This window comes from Nilaparvata lugens, chromosome 11, assembly GCF_014356525.2.
Source record: "Nilaparvata lugens isolate BPH chromosome 11, ASM1435652v1, whole genome shotgun sequence".
NCBI lineage: Eukaryota > Metazoa > Arthropoda > Insecta > Hemiptera > Delphacidae > Nilaparvata > Nilaparvata lugens.
Window position 1 is genome coordinate 39,335,085 of NC_052514.1, and position 24,863 is coordinate 39,359,947.

The 24,863-nt window shown below is 31.6% G+C and overlaps 1 protein-coding gene across 1 annotated transcript; it reads left to right on the forward strand.

The window, feature by feature from the left end:
- The first annotated feature begins 236 nt into the window (after positions 1–236).
- LOC111055838 (lipase 1) lies at positions 237–23,765 on the forward strand. The gene is made up of 8 exons (XM_039438420.1): positions 237–842; positions 4,290–4,488; positions 6,541–6,655; positions 10,764–11,016; positions 15,279–15,407; positions 16,891–16,978; positions 20,960–21,105; positions 23,164–23,765. Exons 2-8 carry the CDS (start codon positions 4,449–4,451, stop codon positions 23,386–23,388), a joined length of 996 nt encoding a protein of 331 aa, XP_039294354.1. The 5' UTR covers positions 237–842; positions 4,290–4,448; the 3' UTR covers positions 23,389–23,765.
- The last annotated feature ends 1,098 nt before the right edge of the window (positions 23,766–24,863 follow it).

The following is a 24,863-nucleotide window of genomic DNA, read 5'->3' on the forward strand; positions in this document are numbered from 1 at the left end:
ATAGATTATATCGTTGAAAAAACTATACATCGTTCAGCACGAGCTATCCAACAAAAGAGTTTGCCATTAAAAAGTTGAAGTCAGTCAAATACCGTAGCGCTTCTAATGATAAAAATTGATGATGCAGATTGGAAAGCAATGCAGTAACGACGTAAAACAAAAGCAACATGGAATGATATCGATAAAAATTGATGAAATGTGGATTATTACCATTATGTAAAGTTGAATGACAAAACATGGACCTCTGTACACCTCACAAGGTCATCTGACAAAAACGCATGCAAAATTGATGTATTCTGTAACGTGTTTTTAACATGTTTCGAGAATAGATAATAATCTCATCTTGGATATAAATCTTTCAGTTTTGATCTGCTATCGTATAGAGTTCTAGTCTCGCTTAGATTGTTTGGTTTTTATCTAGCAATAATTTGCGGGAGTGATTGAGGGTACTGCAGCAAATATTCTGTGAAATATTAATCAAATTTCACAAGTATTGTGTTGAGTATTCTACACACAATATTGATGAAAAATTAGTATTGTACAGTGAATAATAATATTTTGCATTGATCTACGGTAGCCTATTCTGTGAGTAAATCAAATCAGTTCCAATCAAATCTTGATATTGTTAATCAATAACAATATTTTGAGTGGACTATCGATGAGTTAATTGAACTGTAGGCTGGTGGGTTAATCTCAAAATTTTGAACAAATCACGATATTTGTTGAATAGTTTGAGTGCAGTGTCGTCATGAGGTATTTTTGGATATAAAATCATCGTGGGTTTAACTATTGGATTGGTACTTCTTAGCACCAGTAGCTGTCAGCAAATAACTAGAACCTCGGTAAGTTTTTTTTCAAATTACAAGTTCTTGCTGCCAAAAATCTATAATGTTACCGGTACAGTAGTGTCGTCACTCGATTTCAATATCTAGTATAAAACATTATCATGTTGGAGAATCAAGAATGATGTGTAGAGATCTCAAAAAATGAATTTCGATGGAATTGGCATATTTTTATTTAAAAATGAATTTCGATGGAATTGGCATATTTTTATAACTGACTAACAGTTAGCCCTTGCTCCGCAAGTTTCTATTTTAAAACTTGTCAAACTGAAAACTTGAACGAGTGGAATCTTAAAGAGATTGAAATAGGCCCATAATCATCCTCGGACGATTAAGAATCTATAAGCAAAATTTAAAGATAATCAGTTCAGTAGTTCAGATGTGATGATGCGTCACACATATATTTCCCATCCCTTACGTATATAAGCCAATTGAAATTGAAATTTATTCTTCCAAAATTGAAATTGAAATTTATTCTTCCAAAAAAAATTACAATATATAACTAAAAATAGTGGGAAAATATTATTTTAAACAACCCCTGAGTTACCGGTAATACAAAAACAGTGTGGGGTTGTTCATGTTCCATATGCATTTCTTATTCTCTTGATTAGTATGGTTACAATGTTAAACAAATATAAGAATTAAACAAAAATAAAACAGCAGAGCTCTGCATGGATAGAACGTAAATATAAACTAAAAATATAATGACTTCAATATGAATTGTGAATATGATCAGATCCAGTACTAGAAACTATCAAGTTAAAATTTGAACAATAATGAGAGATAATGCTAAATAAGACTGTACGGTAATTAGATAAAGCTATAAAATATAGGAAATAAATCTAGCTGAATTAAAATCTTGAAGCTTGAATAATGCAATCTGGTAATTTGAGTGTGTTGATATGCCATACATACATAATAAAATTAATAAATTAATCTATCATCTCTAACAATGTTTCCACTTCATTCCTCTCCAATAGCCAACTCTTGGTCAAGTGTCTGAATCTATTCAAGCGTAATGCATCCTTTATTTCACTAGGCAAAAGGTTAAAAATATGAGGAGCGACATATAGGAGGAATCTCCTGAATTTCTCCTTTCTTGGACGATGCGGAATAAAGTACCCTCCTGTACGTAGGGTACAATTCTTTCCTTTATTATATTAGAGATTATGAATTATTATGATATAACTTCTCATAAATTAGACTACTTTTAAGTTGCTGTCTCTCTTCAAAGCTTTTTTGGAAAACTATGTTTATAAGATTCATTAAAACAAGATTGATAAGCCCTAAATTCTGTCACGTGAATAATTCGAACTCTTTGGAAAATCATCGTTACTAGATACTCAATGATGCAATCAATCTCTTAAATCTTAATTAAATTACTCATTTCAAATTGTATGACTAATGTTTAAGGTGCATTAAGTTCCATCTGCTATCACTATAGTGAGGTCCACGTTATAATGACAGTAATTGATTAACAGCATTGGTGTTGCTATCCTTGTCTATCATTCGACAAAGCAGATAGCACTATCCTTTCCTAGATCAGCAACGTTGCCAGATTATTTTGTAACAATGTTCAAATATAACTAATAAAAAATTTCAATCTCAATCATGGAAATTTATTATTTAGTCATTGAAAAATATATTCTCTTGAGGAACACAATATATTTGACAACAACAATAAACAATTAATATTATATTAGATATACCGGTATAAGCTATTCTCAGAAGAAGGCAGTGGGAAGGCCGAAAATCGGCAACGATGTTCATCTCTATCTTCACTGTCATTATAACTTTGACCTCACCATAAAATCAAAAATCAGGACTTCATATATACCAGTTCTGAGCCTATACAAGAGAAGGCTGCGTCGTTTGTGGACTTTCCACTTGGAAAAACACTAATCAGATGTTTGGGAGGGTTTCAGTTTGTCGAAATCTCAGTTCTATTTGAATATATAGTTTTTCAAGAAAAAAGCATTTTCAAGAAAAAAAATACAATTGAATAATAACATACTATTATGCAATATTGTATACAAAATAATACACTTAATACAATACAGGAAAAAACCTGTTAAGGCATACGCCTAATTATGTTCAATTCTTCAAGAAAATATGTTTTTCATTGATTAAATGATAATATATTTTCATAATTGACTTTAAATATTTTGTTAATCAATTATATTTCTATATTGGAAAAACTGATCTGACAACGTTGCGTGGCTAGAAAAGGATAGCTCTATCTGCTTTGTTGAATGATAGACAATGATAACAACACCAATGCTAATGAAATACTGCCATTATAACGTGGACCTCACTATTCGTAGTACAGAATTGCATAGCAATCATATGATCATGATTTTTTATCTATTCCACAACCTTCCGGCAGTCGCGCTGTTGTAAAAAGTACAACAGTGTCAGTTTTTTGCTGCACAAAACTATTGAATGGGGTGGTGTCAGTGAATGAGTCACCTATGCATTCCAAAACTTTTCCCCCCATCACTCCACTGAGTTGCAGTATCAACCGAGCAATGGTTCAGTCTTTAGGTGCCATTTAGTCGCGACAGTGCATAAGTCGCACTGTGCTTAAGATAGGGAAAGACTGTATACGGGGACTGTAAATGAACCAATAACACAGAGTTGATGGCTTTGCTTGATGTACCTTATTGGTCTATGACATGGTAATCATCCAAATGTTCATAGGTGTAAAATAATCCAAGAATATGGAAAAAGTAATTATACAATTAATTGACCGAGCGAAGTGAGGTCTAAGATTCAAGTCGACGGTTTGGCATTTCTCTTAATGTTTATATGTTGCGCATTTAATAGATATTCATGAAATTTGACAGGTATGTTCCTTTTTTAATTGCGCGTCGACGTATATACAAGGTTTTTGGAAATTTTGCATTTCAAGGATAATATAAAAGGAAAAAGGAGCCTCCTTCATACGCCAATATTAGAGTAAAAGTCAGACAATAGAATAATTCATCATAAATCAGCTGACAAGTGATTACACAGATGTGTGAAGAAGCCAGTCTATTGCTGTATTTCCATAAGGTCTATAGTTTCAATCAGGTAATTGTGGATGAGAATACTACGTGAGGTCTACTGTTCACTGAACTACTAGTTAATATGTTTTGACTATAAACAGAGTACATGAAACTTGGAAGATTGGATGTTGTACAAAATACAACACGCGACTGCTCGTGTGACTGAGTAGGGCGCGACTGCCGGAAGGTTAATATTAAACATTAATTTCATTATTGTTTTCTACTCATTATCAATCACGACTCAATTAAAATCATTGTCCGACTCAATTAAAATCATTGTCTGACTCAATTAAAATCATTGTCCGACTCAATTAAAATCATTGTCCGACTCAATTAAAATCATTGTCTGACTCAATTAAAATCATTGTCCGACTCAATTAAAATCATTGTCCGATTGCAGGCAGACAGGATCAGTTCAGCCGGCTTCACACCGGAAGTGCACAAAGTGGCAACACTGGATGGATATGTGCTGACACTATTCCGCATTGTGACGTCATCAAGTAATAAGACCATAGATCAGCAGCGCAATCATCCAGTGCTGATTCAGCATGGTTTGCTCATGTCGTCTGATTGCTTCCTCGTTGATACCGATGGATTAGGTGAGAATATTAAAATTATTAGAAATATAGTATTGATTGTATTTTATTGTTCCCACTTTGTTTGAAATTGAAAATCATTTCATTGGTCGACAACGGTAAACATAACGATCACCTTTTATTCTTCACTTGCAGGTAGCTCATGTTCTGAAAGGTTCCATTTTAAAACTTGACGAACTGAAAACTTGATCCACTGAAATCTTGAAAAATTTAAAATAAGTCTATAGTGAGGTCCACGTTATAATGACAGTATTTGATCAACTTTGGTTTTTCTATCCTTGCCTATCATTCGACAAAGCCGGTGGTACTATCCTTTTCTAGGTCCAAAACGATGCCAATTATTTTTTTGACAGTGTAGAAATATAATTAATTAATGAAGAGAATCGGCATCGCTATTCTTCTATCTTTATCCACTGCCATTATAATGTGGACCTCACTATATAACCATCCTCGGTGAATTGAGAATCTATATGCGAAATTTCAAGGTTAATCAGTCCAGTAGTTCAGACGTGATGATGTGTTAAATATAATTTTCCTGCCCTGTACGTGTATAAGCCAGTTCTTTCCTTTATTATAGTACAGATTAACCCCAAGTTTTTTAACATTAAAAAAATATTTTATTGGTCTATTTATCTTAACATGTATGAATTCAGGGCTACTTTCTTGTATTTATGAAATAGAATTATAGTACCCTTTAAAATTAATAAAATAGTAGATTAAGAATACAGATTATTACTACTAGTTTCGGCGATCCCACCATTGTCAGGTTATAAAAATAAATTTCAAATAAATGTTTAATAATCATGGTGTATTTTTTTTTTTTTGTCAACAACGGTAAGCATAACGCTCATCTTTTATCCTCTATTATTATTTTTCAACAGCGACACTAAGCCCTGGTTTCACTAAATCCTGTTGAATTTTAATCGTGATTAAATGCCACAAGAACCAATCAGAGAAGCCTTCTATATTTCAAAATGGCTTCTCTGATTTTTTTTCGAGTCATTCAATAATCATGATTGAAATTCAACAGGCTTTTGTGCAACCGGGCTTTGATTATTATTTTCAACAGTGACACTAAAAGCTCCTGTTGCACAAAGTCCTGTCAAATTTTAATTGTGATCAAATGCCACAATAATCAATAAGAAGCCTTCTTTTCCAAAATGTCTTCTCTGATTGGTTCTCGTGGCATTCAATAATGATTCAAATTTAACTGGCTTTCTGCAACCGGGCCTAGATGTGGATAACATTGGGAGAAATCATGAAACAAGCATTGAGCTATTTTTCTTCCTAATTTGAATTATTCTGGTATATTATTATAGTGGTAATACAGGTAACTAATATTATTTATTCATCTATTTATTTATTTACATACAAAAGCTCACAGAATGAATCCATGAAGAGCCTTATTGGCATCAACTACCTCAGTCACAATATATTTGATGCAAAATAAGAATGAAAAAATAAAATAAAATAGTAAACACAATTTTTTGAATACCGTACTAATATGATTATAAGAAGAGGCGAAATGAGGCCGATTGAATTGAAATAAATTAATGATGATGATAAAATAAGGAAGAAAACAAATAAAAATAAAATAGAGTTAATAGACAATAGAGTAAGAATAGGACTTGAGAAGGAAAAATAATATTTAGTTAATATATTTATAGCACAGTTTCGAATAAACGTTAGTCTTTCACATACAATTTAAACACACATTTTAGCTTTTCATGCATCTTATCAAAAGCTTTTTTCTGTTTTCTCTCTCCAAAGCAACACACTAATAATCTTTTCAATTTCAGATTATGACTATGAGATGATTTTCCATGTTTCTCACAATATAAATCAAGAACAAGTCATTCAAGTAATTCAGATCTGAAACGTAACTGTACTTGTGAAATTAACATAATTAGATTCGCTTTGAACTGTCAGCATTTCATGCAATTTGTAAGCAAACAAATGAATGTTTCTCATTCAATTAATGCTGACAGTATATGAAATGTATAATACTGTAGTCTGATTGGATAATTGAAAAATTATAATTTATTTGATTTTTAGGTTTTGTACTAGCTCGAGACAACTGGGATGTGTGGCTTGGGAATATTAGAGGAAATTATTACAGTAGAGCACATAACAGAATATCACCTAACAGCTCTGAGTTTTGGAACTACAGGCAAGTGAAAAATTGACGCAATATAGGCATAGAGAAATAACTATCATGATAACAATCAAGAGTAATCTTATTATATTAAAGCTGCAAAAGACAAAAAAATTACAGAAAATTCACAGCCAGTACGGCTGATTGTCTCGGAGAACTCACCTGAAAATCAGTTGGAGAACTCACTGGAGGCTACGGGAAAACCTCCAAATCACGAAAATTTTACCCCCTGACAACCCTAGAGGGAGGGGGCTTCGCCCCCTGCCGAGCGCGAGGCACGAGTAATTATTAATTATTACAGCATTTAATTTCGATTTTCATTTGATAACTATGATTATTGATTTTTATTATGTTTAATACTGTAAAAAATTGAAATAAATTTGATTTGATTGATTTATGACACTAGTCTTCCAGTTTTTTTTTGAACAGTAATTTTATTTAATTACTCATAAAAAATAATGAATTTGCAACGATTTGAAAATAACTACCTATCATGATTTAGTATAGGCCTAAGCCTATATCACAGTGAAAAGACGATAGCATAAGAAGATATCCCATATTATGGTATAGGTCGTCTATGTTCCATAATTTCAAGCCGATTACTGTCAACTCCTAGGGCCGGTTTCCGAGCTCGGGATTTGGCTAAGTTCTAGACTTTAAACAGGCTGGAGTAAGAAAATTGGCTTTCCGAAACGGGGCGTAGTCGTAGTCATTGTCAAAGTCACGTTTGAAATAAATTTCAAGAAAATAGAAAACCAAACACAAAATAAAATAAAGAGAAAATAGTGTAAAGTTTCTGCTATTTTGAATTTTTTAGAAATGTTTAATTTTGTCAAGGTAAAACGTTTCCAATTATAGATAGTGAGGAAATAAAGGCTGCGACTGTTATAAAAACTACAACTACGACCCTTTTTGGAAAGCTAATTTTCTGACTCCACCTGTTTAAAGTTTAGGACTTAGCTAAATCCCGAGCTCGGAAACTGGCCATAAGTGTGTTGTTCGGATGAGAGTGTAAGGAGGGCAAAGTATGCGAGACTACCAGCGTCACATAGCTTCACCAATAAGAACTACTATAAGGACTATCGGCTTGAGTTAACTGTGGAATTTAGAACATAAACGCCCTATACCATGGGACATCGTCTTATACTATATTTCCTCTATGATATAGGCTATACTATTTTTTTAAGATTTCGTCTTGGAGACTCCAGGAGGGAGTAAAAGACAAGTCATTCTAAAGGTGCGTACATATATACGCGCAGCGAACATGAGCAATTCACTTTTAATCAGCTGACTATATCTGTTTTTTTACAGAAACGGTAAGATACAGTTATAAAAAGCTTGGCATCAGCTGATTAAAAGTGAATTGCTCATGTTCGCGGCGCGTAAATCTGTACGCACCTTTATGAATACTCAATTGCATACAGTACAGAACAGTCAAAGTGTATAAATCACCAATCCCTGAATAGTCAAGTGAACATATAAGTCGATAATACAGCCCTATTCTAATTACTCGTCATATTTTAATTCTTTGAAGCTAGTTCAATCTGAAAGGAACTCTTGTAAGCTATAAAAAGCTGCATTAATATTATATTTCACTAGATGTTATCATGATAGTTATTTCACAGTCGTAGCAAATTTATCATTTTTTATGAGTAATTAAATTGCTGTTCAAAGGAAATCTGAAAGACTATTGTCATAAACCAAGCAAATGAATTTTTTACAATATCAAACAGAGAATGAATTAATAATTATTAAACAAAAATCCAAATTAAATGATGTAATAATTCATAATTATAAATTTATTAGCATTTGAATAAATGCAATAACTCAGTAATTTCCATCTATAAAATAAAACTTATTTATCATCAAATTCATATTAACTTACATTACATAGCCAAGTTATTACAGTGTACAATATTGTACTGATATAAATCAATCTAATAAATACAAATATAATTTTCATCTTTTCCATTGAATTGAAATTATTTATTATTTATTGAAAATTATATTCACTACATCATACTGTATAATGGACTATATACTTATATTACATACAAATAGTAAGTAATTTTTAGTATGTAAATGAACAGTTTACTATTTATATACTATTAGTAAATAAATAAAATAGACTTATACTATTTATAAGACTAAAGTAGTAAAAGACTTTACTGTATTGTTCAATACATGAAACTATCAGCTCATTCTATCATGATCTCATTAATGAGTCATTCATTTTTATTGTTTTCATCAAAATTTAATAAAATCATTGTGGCCACTCAAATCAAAAACCTTATAATTCATGGTAAAGAAAATCTTCAGGCGTTTACAGACGGCATTTTCAGAGTTGGCAGGGCAGGAAGCTTTCTGATTGGCTGATTGGGTTTGCGGCTGGAAAAACTCTTAAAAAACGCCTTTTTCTCACTTACCTTAACAAGGTCTCGCCCTTATCAACTCAATAATCAATATGATACAAGTATGGAAGAGTAAAATAATATTTTTCCGTTCCACTCTCAATAATTTATAAAAAATACTGTTTAATCCCTCATTCCATCAAAATGTGAATTGTAGGATTAACTCAATATATGAGTATGAAAAATAGAAAAATATTTTTGCTCCTCTGATATCTGATGATCTAGGATTATGTGGCAGAGGAAATCTGAAGTCCTAACTCCGACCTCAATAAGGGCAATCAATCAATCAATCAATCAATTTCTCTCCATTTTGTATTTTTCAGTATCATTTTATCAACTGTATTTACTTCTTAAAATGTATTTAATCGGGGCTATTTATTTCTATCTATGAAAATGAAGACACCTAATCAATTAAAAGTAGAAAATCAATAGTGTAGAAGATGAAAACAATTAGGCTATCTATGTATCTATCTATCTTCTAAAAGTGTAAAAAAGACAATTCATAATTAATAATAATGATGATTTCTCTGGATGTTGGACGACATATCCAGAGGTGTTTATTCATAAAAACATCTACGGTATATTAATCCTATTCATATAACACGATAACAGTAATATTAATAAATTCTAGGTATTGAAATCTTTTACATTCATTTTCATGTCGATGAACTCTTCAACTGAGTGAAAGGGGTTTTTCATGTTTGAAATCTGTTTGAACCTGCTGTGATTAAGTTGCCTCGCCTCAATAGTTGTCGAAGCTAGTTGTTCTGATTTGTGTTTTCAATCTATTATTTTATATTATTAATTCAAAAAGGGTACCATAATCTATTATATATATATATATATATATATATATTATATATTATATATATATATATATATATATATATATATAAAAGCGAAATGGCACTCACTCACTGACTGACTGACTCACTCGCAGAACTAAAAATCTACCGGACCAAAAACGTTCAAATTTGGTAGGTATGTTTAGTTGGCCCTTTAGAGGCGCACTAAGAAAACTTTTGGCAATATTTTAACTCTAAGAGTAGTTTTAAGGGTTTCAAGTTCGTCTTTTAGCATGTATATTCTTCTTATTCCAATCTCTTAATTATAATTGAAAAATGTCCATACCATATGCTAATATAGAACTTTAATCTAGAGAGAGTACCTCTTCGAAACAGTTGTTAACTGGTAACTAAATTGATAATTTTGTCAGGTTGGCATTAAGTTGAGTTGACTTTGTTAGGTTGGCACCAAGTTGAAGATTGAAATGCATTTATCGCGGAAAAATTGATAGGGCACTGCTACTCCAATCAGAGCTATTCCTGGGAATATTATATTACTAGCCGTCAGGCTCGCTTCGCTCGCCATATCCGTTTAGCCAGACATTTAGTCTGGACCCCCGACTGGATCGTCCTAACATATGATAAAAATGCTCAAATGAAAAATGCAGGCGAGCGAAGCGAGCCTGCTGGTCTCATTCTTGGACGATCCAGTCGGGGGTCCAGGGGGCGGAGCCCCCTGGCTAGACGGATATGGCGAGCGAAGCGAGCCTGACGGCTAGTACTATTTCAACTGTTCAATTTCAATTTTAGTATAACATTGAAATCTTAATTTCAAAAAAGGGTACTATAATACTATTTCATAAACAACTGTATTCAATTTTAATTTTAGAATAATGAACTATGATATTTTGTTTTTTGAAATTTCAGTTGGCACGACATGGGCCAGAAAGATATAACCGCCATGATTGATTACATACTCAATAAAACTGGAAAACCGCAACTGAACTACATCGGCCACTCAATGGGAACCACAATGTTCTATGTGATGGCATCCACTATGCCCAGCTACAACAAGAAGATCAACACCATGATAAGTTTGGCTCCAATCGGCAGAATGACTAAATGGAACTTTGTACTCAATAACTCGACTTACATTTACCAGTACACACATGATTACACTGTAAGTAACAACACTAATATTCGAATAAATTAATTATGAATTAATTTTAGAATATATATAGTGTTATTGACAATATCAACGTCTTAAGACTGTGCAAAAAATAAAAAAAACTTTCTACTCATGATATTTTTCAAAGTTTTTGATTTGTATATCATCAAGCTATCAAAATGAAAAAGTTTTCTCAGGAAATCCTTTTTTTCTTATCATTACTTTTTGAGATATGAGCGCCTGAAGTTTGAATTTTTGCGACAGAACATTTCAAAATCCGTAAGAAATGAATCTATGAGATTTAGAGGATAGATTCTCCATGGTATTGTTGATCTAATAAAAGAAAAATTTTCTGAAAATATCAATCTTTGAAATAGTTATTTAATTTGCTAAGAATAACCAAAAAAAAACTTTCAGTTGAGTTATTTTTGGTAAATTGAATAACTTTTTCAAAAATTGATATTTTCAGAAAATTTTTGTTTCACTAGATCAACAATACCATGAAGAATCCATCATCTAAATCTCATGGATTCATATCTTACCGAATTTGAAATGTTCTGTCCCAAAAATTCAAACTTCAGGCGCTCATATCTCAAAAAGTAATGGTCGAAAATAAATGATTTTCTGAGAAAACTTCTTCATTTTGTAAGCTTGATGATATACAAGTCGAAAAATTTTGAATACTATCACGAGTAGAAAGTTTTTTAGCATTTGCACAGCCTTAAGGTGATTATTATAATTACCGGTACAATGAATGAAGATTGTTTTCCCAATATGCTTCTCAAATCCTTTCAATTAAAATTACGTTACTTGTTAAGTGTGACCTAATATTATGATTGTGACTGTTAAGCTCTGTTAACAGTTAGTGGACCTATTTTTAGTTGGTAAACTGTGTTTTCGGAAGGTGAACCAAATTTTGAACTGGGATTTCAGTAAACCGAGTTTTATAGTTGATAAACTTAGTTTAGAGTTGGCAAACTCAGTTTACAGTTGATAAACTTAGTTTAGAATTGGCAAACTCAGTTTACAGTTGATAAACTTAGTTTATACAGTTGGCAAACTCAGTTTACAGTTGATAAACTTAGTTTATACAGTTGGCAAACTCAGTTCACAGTTGATAAACTTAGTTTAGAGTTGGCAAACTCAGTTTACAGTTGATAAACTTAGTTTAGAGTTGGCAAACTCAGTTTACAGTTGATAAACTTAGTTTAGAGTTGGCAAACTCAGTTTACAGTTGATAAACTTAGTTTAGAGTTGGCAAACTCAGTTTACAGTTGATAAACTTAGTTTACAGTTGGCATACTCAGTTTACAGTTGATAAACTTAGTTTACAGCTAGTGAATTATTGATAGAAATCGTTTCTTCATAGATTGAGTTAACATTGAAAATTAAAAATTTAACCGAAAATTTTAGAATTAAGCTGCGTTTACACCAAAGTTACCAACAAAATGTTAATAACTTGATCCTTATGGATTCTATTAGATTGAACGGAACTTGACAAACACATATTTGATGTGTTATATCATGTGTAGGGCAAGTTATGTTCAATCTAATAGAATCTATAAGGATTAGGTTATTAAAATTTTGCTAATAACTTTGGTGTAAACGCAGCTTTAAGCTTTTTTGGTCCCTCAAAATTATATCTTCAATATGTAAATATTTCCTATTTTAGTGATAATAATGTGAACTTTTCATTCTATGTTTGGTTTTGAAGCATCTAAATTTAAAAATCCACTTTGAGAAAATAATTGAGAACTGAAGTTTTCGTAAAGTGAACAACTACAAGACTTGACCTTCAGAATAAGACTTATTCTGTTACATTTGTGTACAAAGTGTACAAAGTTACACTTAGTGTAACCTTATCTAAATTGGGGAGAGGAATAGCACAAGTTTACCTTATTTTTATCACCCCATCATTTTGATGATGTACACATTGTATCAATCAATGAATAAAGTAGGTAGGCTAATGTGCAAATGCTTAAAATCTACTATCATTAGCATATTCAGTATAATTTCCACTAAAAACAGTAAATTTATTTATTTATTGAATTATATACACAAAACACAGTTTATCAAAATGATTTGGGGAAGGACCAACAGGCACTGCCCAAAACTGATCCTTCCCCGAATTTTGATCCATACACTAGTCAAAAACGTTTGGTCATTTTCAGAGCATAAAATATTAAATTGGAGCATTATTATTATATGAGTATTATTATATAGTGAGGTCCACATTATAATGACAGTGGAGGAAGATAGAAGAACAACGTTGCTGATTCTCTGTATTGTCAATGCCTTCTATAGACGGTAGCTGATACAGGTTTATTTATGTAATATTATCTATTGATTATCGTTTAAAATAATCAATTATATTTTATTAAGCATGAAATCATAATTTTGAATAATTTGGTAATGAATTTTCGTACCAATGAAGATTGAATATATTGTTGATTAATTATTAATTCTACATTGTTGAATGACGATCTAGCAACAGAGGAAAGTGAGAAAGAGATAGCGCTATCCGCTTTGTTGAATGATAGACAAGGATAGCAATACCATTCCTAATTAAAAACTGCCATTATAACGTGGACCTTACTGTAGGGAAGGACCAACAGGCACTGCCCAAAACTGATCCTTCCCCGAATTTCGAAAAAGGAACTAGATATATGCGGGAGTTACAGACATTCCTTCAATTTTATCACTTGTAAGATAGTTCTCATATTATTCACCAAAGTCTAGAATTTCCAACTTTCCACACCTTCTTGAATGAGAAAAATGTTACATTTCTGTAATCAAATAAAAGTTTCAAACAGTAGTTATCGACAGAATATCTTGAGAATGATTTATAATATTGAATGAAAAAGACTAAGAAATTGTCAAAAAACCACTGATTTATTGATAATTAGAAAGACCGGTTTCGGTTATTACACCATTGTCAATCTCTGATAAACTCATCAGAGATTGACAATGGTGTAATAACCGAAACCGGTCTTTCTAATTATCAGTAAATCAGTGGTTTTTTGACAATTTCTTAGTCTTTTTCATTCAATATGAATAATTACCACAATATCAACTTCTCAACTACACAAAAAGTGAAAAATTTATAATATATTTAATAGTCAAAAAAGTTGGTCATGTTCAGAGCATATAATTAAATTGGAGCATAGACTATGAAAATTATAGTAACATTCACTCTCAGGCTAGACACACACCAAATAGTCAAGACAAGACAAGACACGTTTAGTCACAATACTTCACATAGTTGCTTATGAAGACATGTCTAATTGCAATGACTAATCTGTGTATGTTGCTTCATAAGCAACTATGTGAAGTATTGTGACTAATCGTGACTAGTTTTGTCTTGACAAACTAGTGTGTGCCCACCCTAAGATGTCAGCATTAAAAGCATTGATGTCTTTTATGAGGAAAGCAATGTTAAAAGTTTGTAGTGAAGCCCTCTATTAACAAGATACACTCTTTGAATAATTTTCCTATGGCTGCAAAACCTTCGTGGGTGAAATAACTGCAAATGCATATTTTAAATGAACAAAGAGGAAAATAAGGAAATTAAACTAATAGAGTTGAACAGATACAGAATAAGATAAGAACCTTCAAAAATCCACGTATTTGTTGTAACGTTGTGTATACACGTTACATTTTAAAAATTTATCCATACATTTTTAAAAACTTATAGTGAAAATAGCAAGAAAAGCAATTTCAATAAATTATTTTTTTATTTTAAAAACTTTTAGTGAAAATAGCAAGAAAAGCATTTTCAATAAATTATTTTTTTATTGGGATAAATTATTTTTTATCTCACCACAGTAGAGAGTTTTTTGGTAGAGAGTTAGTGGGGAGGATATTTTTTAATATTCTTTCCGAAGAATGGACATTGATATGTCCAAAGCTCCGCCAATTTATGTAGATGCATAACAATATAATTATCATCTATAGCTATTATATCACATATTGCTTTTTCATATCATATACAGTTCAATAATTATTTTCTTAGTCTCTATTATGTAAATTCATCTATAATTTTGCTGCATTGTAAGCTATTGTATATAAGTGTATAAGCCAGTATATATTGTAATCTACATAAATAAAGTACTCAATCAATCACAGTAATGACAGTGTATAATCATAGATAAAGGAAGCATAAGGCACTATATTTCTTGTCTCTGGTATAATAGAGTAAAACATTTATTCAATTCATCATGAGCAATGAATGAATTAACTCAAATATTTTAGATTTCTGTACTTATTTTTCTTAGATGAAAAATATTCGCCAAAAAAAGGTTGAAGTTCTGCCTAGAGGAGAGTTTAAAGGAATGTCCAAGCATCAAATTCTAATGGAAGATTTGGACACCTACTTCAGGACTACATTTGAGATTGTAACTTGGGTGAGTTACAGTTAGAGAATATCTTAATAATTTTAATAAACTACTGTAGCCTATATGGTACCGGTACGTACAATTTTGCTGCAAAATATTTTAATTTTTGGAAATTAATAAAAACAATTTGAAGAGGAATTTTTAAGTTCTTGAGAATGACCTAAGTTAGAATCGGCACTAGTTGTTGTAATATTTTAAATAATAAGGGTTACTTCAAGTTTCCATATTGTTTTTATTAATTTGTTGAAGTAGCCCGTTGAAGTGAAGTGTTTTTAATTTTTGGAAGTATCATTATGTACCATAAGTCTGAACAGGCAATAGCCTGTTGATGACGACGACGATGATAACGACGACGACGATGATGATGATGATGATGATGATGATGATGATGATGATGATGAAGATGTTGATGATGAAGATGTTGATGATGATGATGATGATGATGATGATGATGATGATGATGATGATGATGATGAAGATGTTGATGATGATGATGATGATGATGATGATGATGATGATGATGATGATGATGATGATGATGATGTGATGATGATGATGATGATGATGATGATTATGATTATGAAATCTATTCAGATTCTGTTACAGTCTTGTTTATGAAAACTGATGAACAATTATTCCACTCCAATCCATTAAATCTGTTAGTAGAACTATTTATGATGAATCAGATTCTGTTACAGTCTTGTTTATGAAAACTGATAAACAATTATTTCACTCCAATCCATAAAATCTGTTAGTAGAACTATTTATGATGAATTGGATTTCTCATTTGAATTAAATTGAGTGATTTACACTCAAAAGTATAAATTGATATGTAAACTTCATGGAGTAAGTTATACAAAGTGAAATCTTTAATAAAACAATATAAAAATCTTGAAGTACCCTTTATTTTTTAAACAACTTAAAAATAGTTCAACAACTAGTTTCGACCCTAACTTGGGTCATTTTCAAGTTGAAATGTGGAACATTTTTCAAGATTTTTATATTGTTTTATTAATTTGTTAAAAAGTAGCCCATGTGAGTGAAGTTTTTTTTTTAAGTGAATTCTACTTAGAACTGTGATTCACTTTGAAATTCTCAAAGTAAATGAAATGAAATGAAAATGAAAAATGAAATGAAATGAAAAAAAAAAAATGAAATGAAATGAAAAAAAAAATGAAATGAAATGAAAAAATTCTTTATTAGGCGGAGTTAAGACTTTTAAGTCCTCTCTACCACTCAACCTCAAAGTACCTATTCTACACTCAAAATTATGAATTGAGATGGAAAGAAATGAAATATTGCATTCTTATTTATTGTTCAAATGCCAATTTTATTTTATTCATGAATGAATAATATTATTATGATTCAACAAAAAAATCAAGTACTTGCAATAGCAGAAGTATTCGAAGTAATTGAAAACATTCAATTTTAAAATCGTTTTTCAATTATTAAACATTGAGATTTTAAAAATATTGTTTTTACTTTTTTCAAGTTTGTTAATTCAGTGACTGGTGAAGACATATTTCCAGACGGTACTTCTACCAGAAACTTACTACATTATCTTCAAAATATTGGATCAGGTGAGTTTGGCTCAGATAATATGCTAGTTCTACACAAAAAACTTATTTTAAATTTTTTATGTAATCCTTTTGTAACTTTCAAAATCATTTATGAGGAGTATGCAAGTTTCAAGTGTAAACTCCATACTCTTGCCTATAAAAATTGGTCTCTAATACATAGGTTTTTAAAATATATATTTTCCAAATATATATCTTATATATATATATATATATATATATATATAATATATATATATATATATATATATAAAATACAAATTTTTTATATATATAAAAATGTTATTTTGGTTTGTGTACGCATCAAAAACTCCAAAAGTACTGCACCGATTGAGTTGAAATTTTAACATGATATAAAATCCGCATCAAGGATTGTTTTTGGTCTATCAAATTTATAATCCTACTTCAGGACTCTTTCCTACGGTCCTTCAAAGTTTACATGTAATCCTTATGGGAGGAGATTTGTGAGCTGGCCTCACACAGAAATAAAAATCAGATGTTATAATCATCGCGTCATCCGACAGCCGTCGGTAGATCTGTTTTCCATTTTCTTTCTTTCTACTGATTTACAAAATTTCAACTCTAATAATAAATTTAACATGTTTAAAATTTTAACATGAGTATAATTTGTGGATTTGAGTGAAATTTTTAATATTTTTTTGTGATTGTGAAGGAAGATTTTGGTTTGTATTTATATTTTGAAATTAATTAATCTGATAAATCCAAAAATATTTTAGTACATACATTTTTTGGACTCAAAATAGTGTGTGAATTAAGTTATTATTTACATAACCTCTAGACCGTGTATTCCAAATTAAGGTTAAAAGCAGTTTTGGGCGAATGCCTGTTGTTTTTACCTGCATTGAATCTTTTGTCTATGAATAAATAATGAAATGAAATAATGCCGCGGTGCGAACGACGTCCAAAATTGGGTCGTAGAGCTCGGAATGCTGTAAATTTAGAATATGCACGGGAGAATCAGCAGCAAGGAGATATACCATTCAATTTCCCCTAGCACATAGGAAGTCCATATTGAGATATAAAATACTGATTGATGGATAATTTTCATAAAAATATAGTGCATCAGATTGAGCAAAGACTATAAGCACACCTGAGGAGGCACGGCTTGGTGATACAAAGTGTTGATCTTATGGAGATTGCCTTATCACACTGTTACATGCCATGTCCGAATCAGTGAGTGTGAGTTCTTCCATTCAAACAAATAAGCAAGAAGCACATTGATGCAAAATGTCGCATCGCGCCTCCTCAGGTGTGCATCCAGCTAAAGTTTGTCATGAGATGCATTAACTGTCTGGCGGTACGAAGTTCGCCGGGCCAGCTAGTTCACATATAATAAAATTCAATTCAATTCAGTTTATTTCCAAAAAACATAATACACAAATAAGAAATACAATATACATCATATTTTGGAATCCCCCTACTAGACTATCCATCTGTGTGTAGGGGGGGGAGTTCCACTTTATACATAATAAGCTTAATCTGCTCATAGAAGTAAATAATAGAGAATACACTTATATTATGGATGTATTATTAATATTCTAATTATAAAATAGATAATATATTGTGCTGATGTATATTTAAGAATGAGTATGTAGGAATATGTATGTAGGAATAAGTATAGGTACTTAATATCTTGATTGATTAAAAGAATAAATAAAGAAGAAAAAACAATATTTTTTTGAAGACCGCAGTGGCAGGGATTCCAGAAATTCTCAGAAGAGAGAATGAAAAAAAAATCATAAACCAGAAAGGCAAAACAGTCAAATCGGTTATATCAATGATAAAATAAATACCAATCAATTGTCTGGAAACCTTGGAGTCGTGTTGGTCACCAAGCATAACGAGATTGGAGTAGTTCTTCTGAAGCTTCACAACCAATCTGGTACAGCCACCTGTCCACCCTCTTCCTAAACACTACCAAACTAAATGCCTCTGCTTCCCTAATCACCCCTGGCACATTTCTGTACAAGATATGGGCCAGGTATGAAGGATTTGTCAATTCAGAGCCGTGAGTCAGCTGAGGTATCTCAAAGCTGTAATTGGATCTGTGGTGAGTTGAGTAGCTATGGTTAACTGTTTCTCCCAGAAGTTCAGTTTTGTATTTTTTGATGTGGATCAACAAGGATTTAATAAAAAGTTGTCTAACATTCAGTACGGGAAATTCGATAAACAACTGTATTGTTGGGTATCTAAAGTCTCTCTTTAAAACTGTTTTTATAATTGATCTTTGGGAGACTGCGAGAGGCTCAATGACTGAGGAGGAAGCCCCTCCCCAAGCTAGAATTCCATATAGTAATATAGATTGGACATAGGCAAAGTAAACTACTTTGCACTGATCCACACTCAGAACATTACTAAGCTCTGAAAATGCGTGAAGCAGCTTTCTGAGCCTATTCTTAGCACACTGGACATGTTGTACCCAACTCATCTTGGAATCCAAGACAACGCCCAGGTATTTGTAATGATCAACGCGCTCAATCATACTACAATTACATCCAGCAGACCTGGGATTATTACAAGAATGCATCGTTAGTATTAGAGAGCCTGGATCAGCTTGATTTCTTGTAACTATTGGCATAAACTTCGTTTTTCCACATTTACTGTAAGGCTATTGTGATCAAACCAGTTCTTTATTTTTGACAAATCAATTGAAGCACTCATGTAGGCCTCCTCCCAAGTGCTCCCAGTAGACACTAGTGCTGTGTCATCAGCAAACAGATACAACTCACCTTCAACTACTAATTTTGACAGATTGTTGATATAGATTAGGAATAGCAGTGGCCCAAGGGTGCTTCCCTGGACTACCCCATACTCAACATTCTCTTTATCACTATTTTCACCATTTATGCAAACTGATTGCTGTCGATTGTGAAAGTAACTCTTAAACCATCGGAGAGAGATATTTTTTATCTCCAATGATTCAAGTTTTTTTATTAAAATTCTCCTGTCAACTGTATCAAAGGCTTTTGCCAAGTCCAAAAAGGTTATCAGTACTTTTCTTTTTGATTTAATACTACTTGAGATAGCCCTAGACATATTGAAAAGAGTATCAGATATATTTTTGGACTTTTGAAAACCATACTGTGAGTTGGAGATGAGATTGTACTCGTTTAAATACTTCGTCAGTTGTATTTTTATACACTTTTCGATTATTTTAGATAATGTTGCCAACAAAGAAATAGGTCTGTAATTGGAGAATATGCCTTTGGGGCCTGATTTATAAATAGGTATTACTCTGGCTGTTTTGAGAGCGCAAGGAAAGTGTCCAACCAGAATGCTTAGATTGACTATATGTAGGATAGGATGTATTAATATGTCAATATTGTTTTTAATCACTCTAGTAGGGATTCCATCACAACCTGGAGCTGATCGCCCTTTCAAACTCTTCACTACCTCCTCCAATTCCTGCCTTGAGACCGGTTGCAGCTGAAATTCAGAGTCCACAGCATGTTCATCATCTCTCACTACTGGTGCATCCTGGGTTATTATAGAATTTGCTAGGTTTGTCCCAACTTTGGCAAAATATTGATTAAATTGGTTGGCAATTTCTTTAGTTTTTTGAGAGTCGATGACTTCACCAGGGCGGGAGAATGCACTAACAGGGAATGATTTACTATTATCTATACGACCTGAGATTTCGTTTATAACCGACCAAAATTTTCTAGGGTTACCAGTCGCTTCTTCAACCTTGTTTTTGTCCACTGTACGCAAAATATACTGTACGCAAAATATACTGTATGCAAAATATACTGTATACAAAATATACTGTATGCAGGCTTTTACAATTTACAGTTTTATATGCAAAATTTCGAAAGTCAACCAGTCCAGTGGCTCAGACGTGATGATGCATCATTCTTGAATTTCCTATCCCCTACGTGTATGAGCCTATTCTCTCATTTATTATATATTATAGATTGGTTGTGGACTGATACCATACTTTCAAACTTTGATTTCATTTATCAGGAACATTTCAAAGGTTTGATTACGGTTCACGTGAGAGGAACATGAAGGCTTGGGGACATGAAGCTCCAACACCATACAATTTAAACAACATTAAAGCGCCTGTAGCCGTGTTTTACGCAGTAGCAGATGAATTCGCGTCCGAAAAAGTAAGTTTTGCCTGATTTTTGCTGAATTTGTGAAAATTTCTGGCTCCTCATTTGAAAAGAGGACAAGGAATATAGTCTATAGACAAATATGAACAGATTTTCATTTGTGTACCATATTTACAAGTGATTTTTCCAAGTAAATTCATATTAATACATTGTTATAAAACGATCTATAGAGCTAGAAAAGAATAATGATATCTGCTTTGTTAACCCTTAAATGATGAGATGATGTAGAGTTTTCATGGAAAAACTTGTGAAAATGATACATTAAGCTATACCTGTAGAAAATGCTATAATATTGAAAATATTGAAATTACTGGAGAAGAATTGGAAGAAATGTAGTAGAATTATAAGTTTAATTGTTAAAAACCTGGTTTTCTTTTACAGAATTTGATTTATTGAATGAACAATATAAATAATGAACAATAATTACCAAAATATCAACTTCTCAACTACACAAAAAGTATTTGATTTACATTAGTGTTGCTATCGCCTTGTCTATCATTTGAGGCTGTGCAAAGGCTAAAAATAAACTTTTTACTCGTGATATTTTTCGAAGTTTTTCGATTTGTATATCATCAAGCTATCAAAATGAAAAAGTTTTCTCAGAAAAACATTTTTTTTCTGATCATTACTTTTTGAGATATGAGCGACTGAAGTTTGAACTTTTGGGACAGAACATTTCAAATTCGGTAAGAGATAAATCCATGAGATTTAAAGGATGGATTCTTCATGGTATTATACCATATTTACAAGTGATTTTTTCAAGTAAAATTGATAAATTTAATTAAAAATAATACATGGTTGTAAAACGATTTGTAGAGCTAGAGAATAATGATGATATCTGCTTTGTTAAGGCATTGCAAAGGCTAAAAATAAACTTTTTACTCGTGATATTTTTCGAAGTTTTTTGATTTGTATATCATCAAGCTATCAAAATGAAAAAGTTTTCTTAGAAAAACATTTTTTTTCTGATCATTACTTTTTGAGATATGAGCACCTGAAGTTTAAATTTTTGGGACAGAACATTTCAATTTCGATAAGAGATAAATCCATGAGATTCAGAGGATAGATTCTTCATGGTATTGTTGATCTAGTAAAATATTTTTTTTTTAAATATCAGTTCTGAAGATAGGTAGTTATTCAATTTACTAAAAATAACTTTTAGTTTGGTTATTTTTGGTTGTAAAACAAAAATAACTTTTAGTTGAGTTATTTTTGGTTATTTTTAGTAAATTGAATAACTTTTCCAAAAATTGATATTTTCAGAAAATTTTTGTTTTACTAGATCAACAATACCATGGAGAATCCATCCTTTAAATCTCATGGATTTATCTCTTAGCGAATTTGAAATGTTCTGTCCCAAAAATTCAAACTTCAGTCGCTCATATCTCAAAAATTAAAGATCGAAAAAAAATGTTTTTTGAGAAATCACTTTCATTTTGATAGTTTGATAATATACAAATCGAAAAACTTGGAAAAATATCACGAGTAAAAGTTTATTTTTGGCCTTTGCACAGCCTTAAAAGAAAGACAAGGTGATAGCAACACTAATGTAAATCGAATACTTTTTGTTTAGTTGAGAAGTTGATATTGTGGTAATTATTGTTCATTCAATAAATCAAATTCTGTAAAACAAAACCAGGGTTTTAACAATTAAACTTATAATTCTACTACATTTCTTGCAATTCTTCTCCAGTAGTTTCAATATTTTCAATATTATAGCATTTTCTACAGGTATTTCAATATTTTCAAAATTTCAATATTTTCAATATTATAGCATTTTCTACAGGTATAGCTTGATGTATCATCTTCACAAGTTTTTCCATGAAAACTCTACATCATCTCATCATTTGCGGTTGTGTGGCAGAGAGGATCAGGAGTCCTAACTCCGCCCTAATAAAGACATATAATCAATCAATAAATCATCTCCACATTATAGAGTTTTTTCTTTTTTGTTTTCTATTTATATTCAATTATATAATATTGTATAATTTCAAATGGAATTCAATTAGAGGTGCTATTCCTGTTTCATGAATTTCTTTTTTTTTTCCTCAGGACGCGGAGTATATGATTTCAAAATTGCCAAACGTTGTGATGAAAATGAAAATTTCAGCTATGCGATTTGGACACGGTGATTTCTGCTTCACTACTGCCAAAGAGAACCTCAGCATGCGTCGAAAGATGCACGCCTCCATTTTGAATCTATTGAAACAGCGAGATGAACAAAGTGTTGCCAAAAAATCTTGTCAGAACAAGAAAGATTGTGATCCAAAATCGTAACTTTATTGTCCGAAAAATCTGGGAAAATTCAGTGAAATTCGAGATTTAGGCCTGTATTTCAATTTTATTTTCACTAAAATAAGTACCGTAGGTCTATGTTGCAATTTTTATAATGCCTGATGAAACAAGAATAAATCATAGGGATTCACAATCATAACGTTGTCAAGAAATAATCTGGGAAATCTCAATAACTTTTGAGGTTTCAGCCTGCATTTCAAAATTGTAGGTTCACTGAAATAAGTGGGCTACAACGTCTATCAAAACTAGATTATTTTGTAATGTAAGGACACAAGGAATGATCCTATAGTGAGGTCCACGTTATAGTGGCAGTGAAGAAAGATAGGAAAACAACGTTGCCGATCCTCAGTTTTGCAATGCCTTCTATAGATGGTAGCTGATACAGGTTTATTGATGTGATATTAACTGTTTGTTCTCGTTTGAAATAATCAATTATATTTTATCAAGGAAGAAATTATATTCTTCAATAGTTTCATAATCGATTTTCATAATTAACATGAACGATTTTGTTAATTAACTATCAATTCTACATTTTTAAAAGGCGATCTTGCAACAAAGTAAAGCGAGAAAGAGAGATAGTGCTATCCGATTTTTTGAATGATAGACAAGGATAGCAATACAATCGCTAATCAAACACTGCCATTATAACGTGGGACTCACTATATGCTTGTGACAAGTAGATGAGAGGGATATGGAGATTCTTGGTTCACACCTTGACTAAAGACTAATAACATGGGGCCCTCATATTGATTATGTATGTTCTAAGCTAAACCGAATTAATTTTGTATCTCCTACGTAGATTGAAGGAATGTGTTCCCAAATATTACCTTAGAATGACATACTTTGCTTTCTTTCAAAGTACTTTTTCGTATGGTCTCTTTCTAAGGGGCTGTGCTCCTGATATTCATAAAATCCTGCTGCTTCAAAAGAAGGTACTAAGAACTATTTCCGATGCTGACTACTTGGAGCACTGCAAGCCATTGTTCATCAATCAAAAAATAATTACTGTTTATAGCTTGTTTGTTTTCTTGTTAGCTGTAAATATAAAGAAAAATATAAACTTGTTTATATGTAGGGAAAATATTCGCCATTATTATACAAAGAATAGGCAACACATTGATGTACCTATACCAGGAGAGTTCAGACAAATTCAAAATTGATTTCTCTAAAAATAATCAACAAGCTACCCTCCAATGTGAGAGAAATTACCATAAACGCATTCAAGAATAGATTTGAGAAGTTTCTAACGGAAAATCCTCTTTATTCACTAGCTGAATATTTTGATATAGATGAGGGATTATTTAACAATTATTTCTAAATTTATTTTATATTTGCTATTGGCATTAGACTTGAAAGCAATATTTGTATCATAGTGCATAGAATTCAAGGAATTGACATGATTATTTGTTTGGATCTCAATTTAATTTATGTTTGACGTTTACAATTATTGTATATTG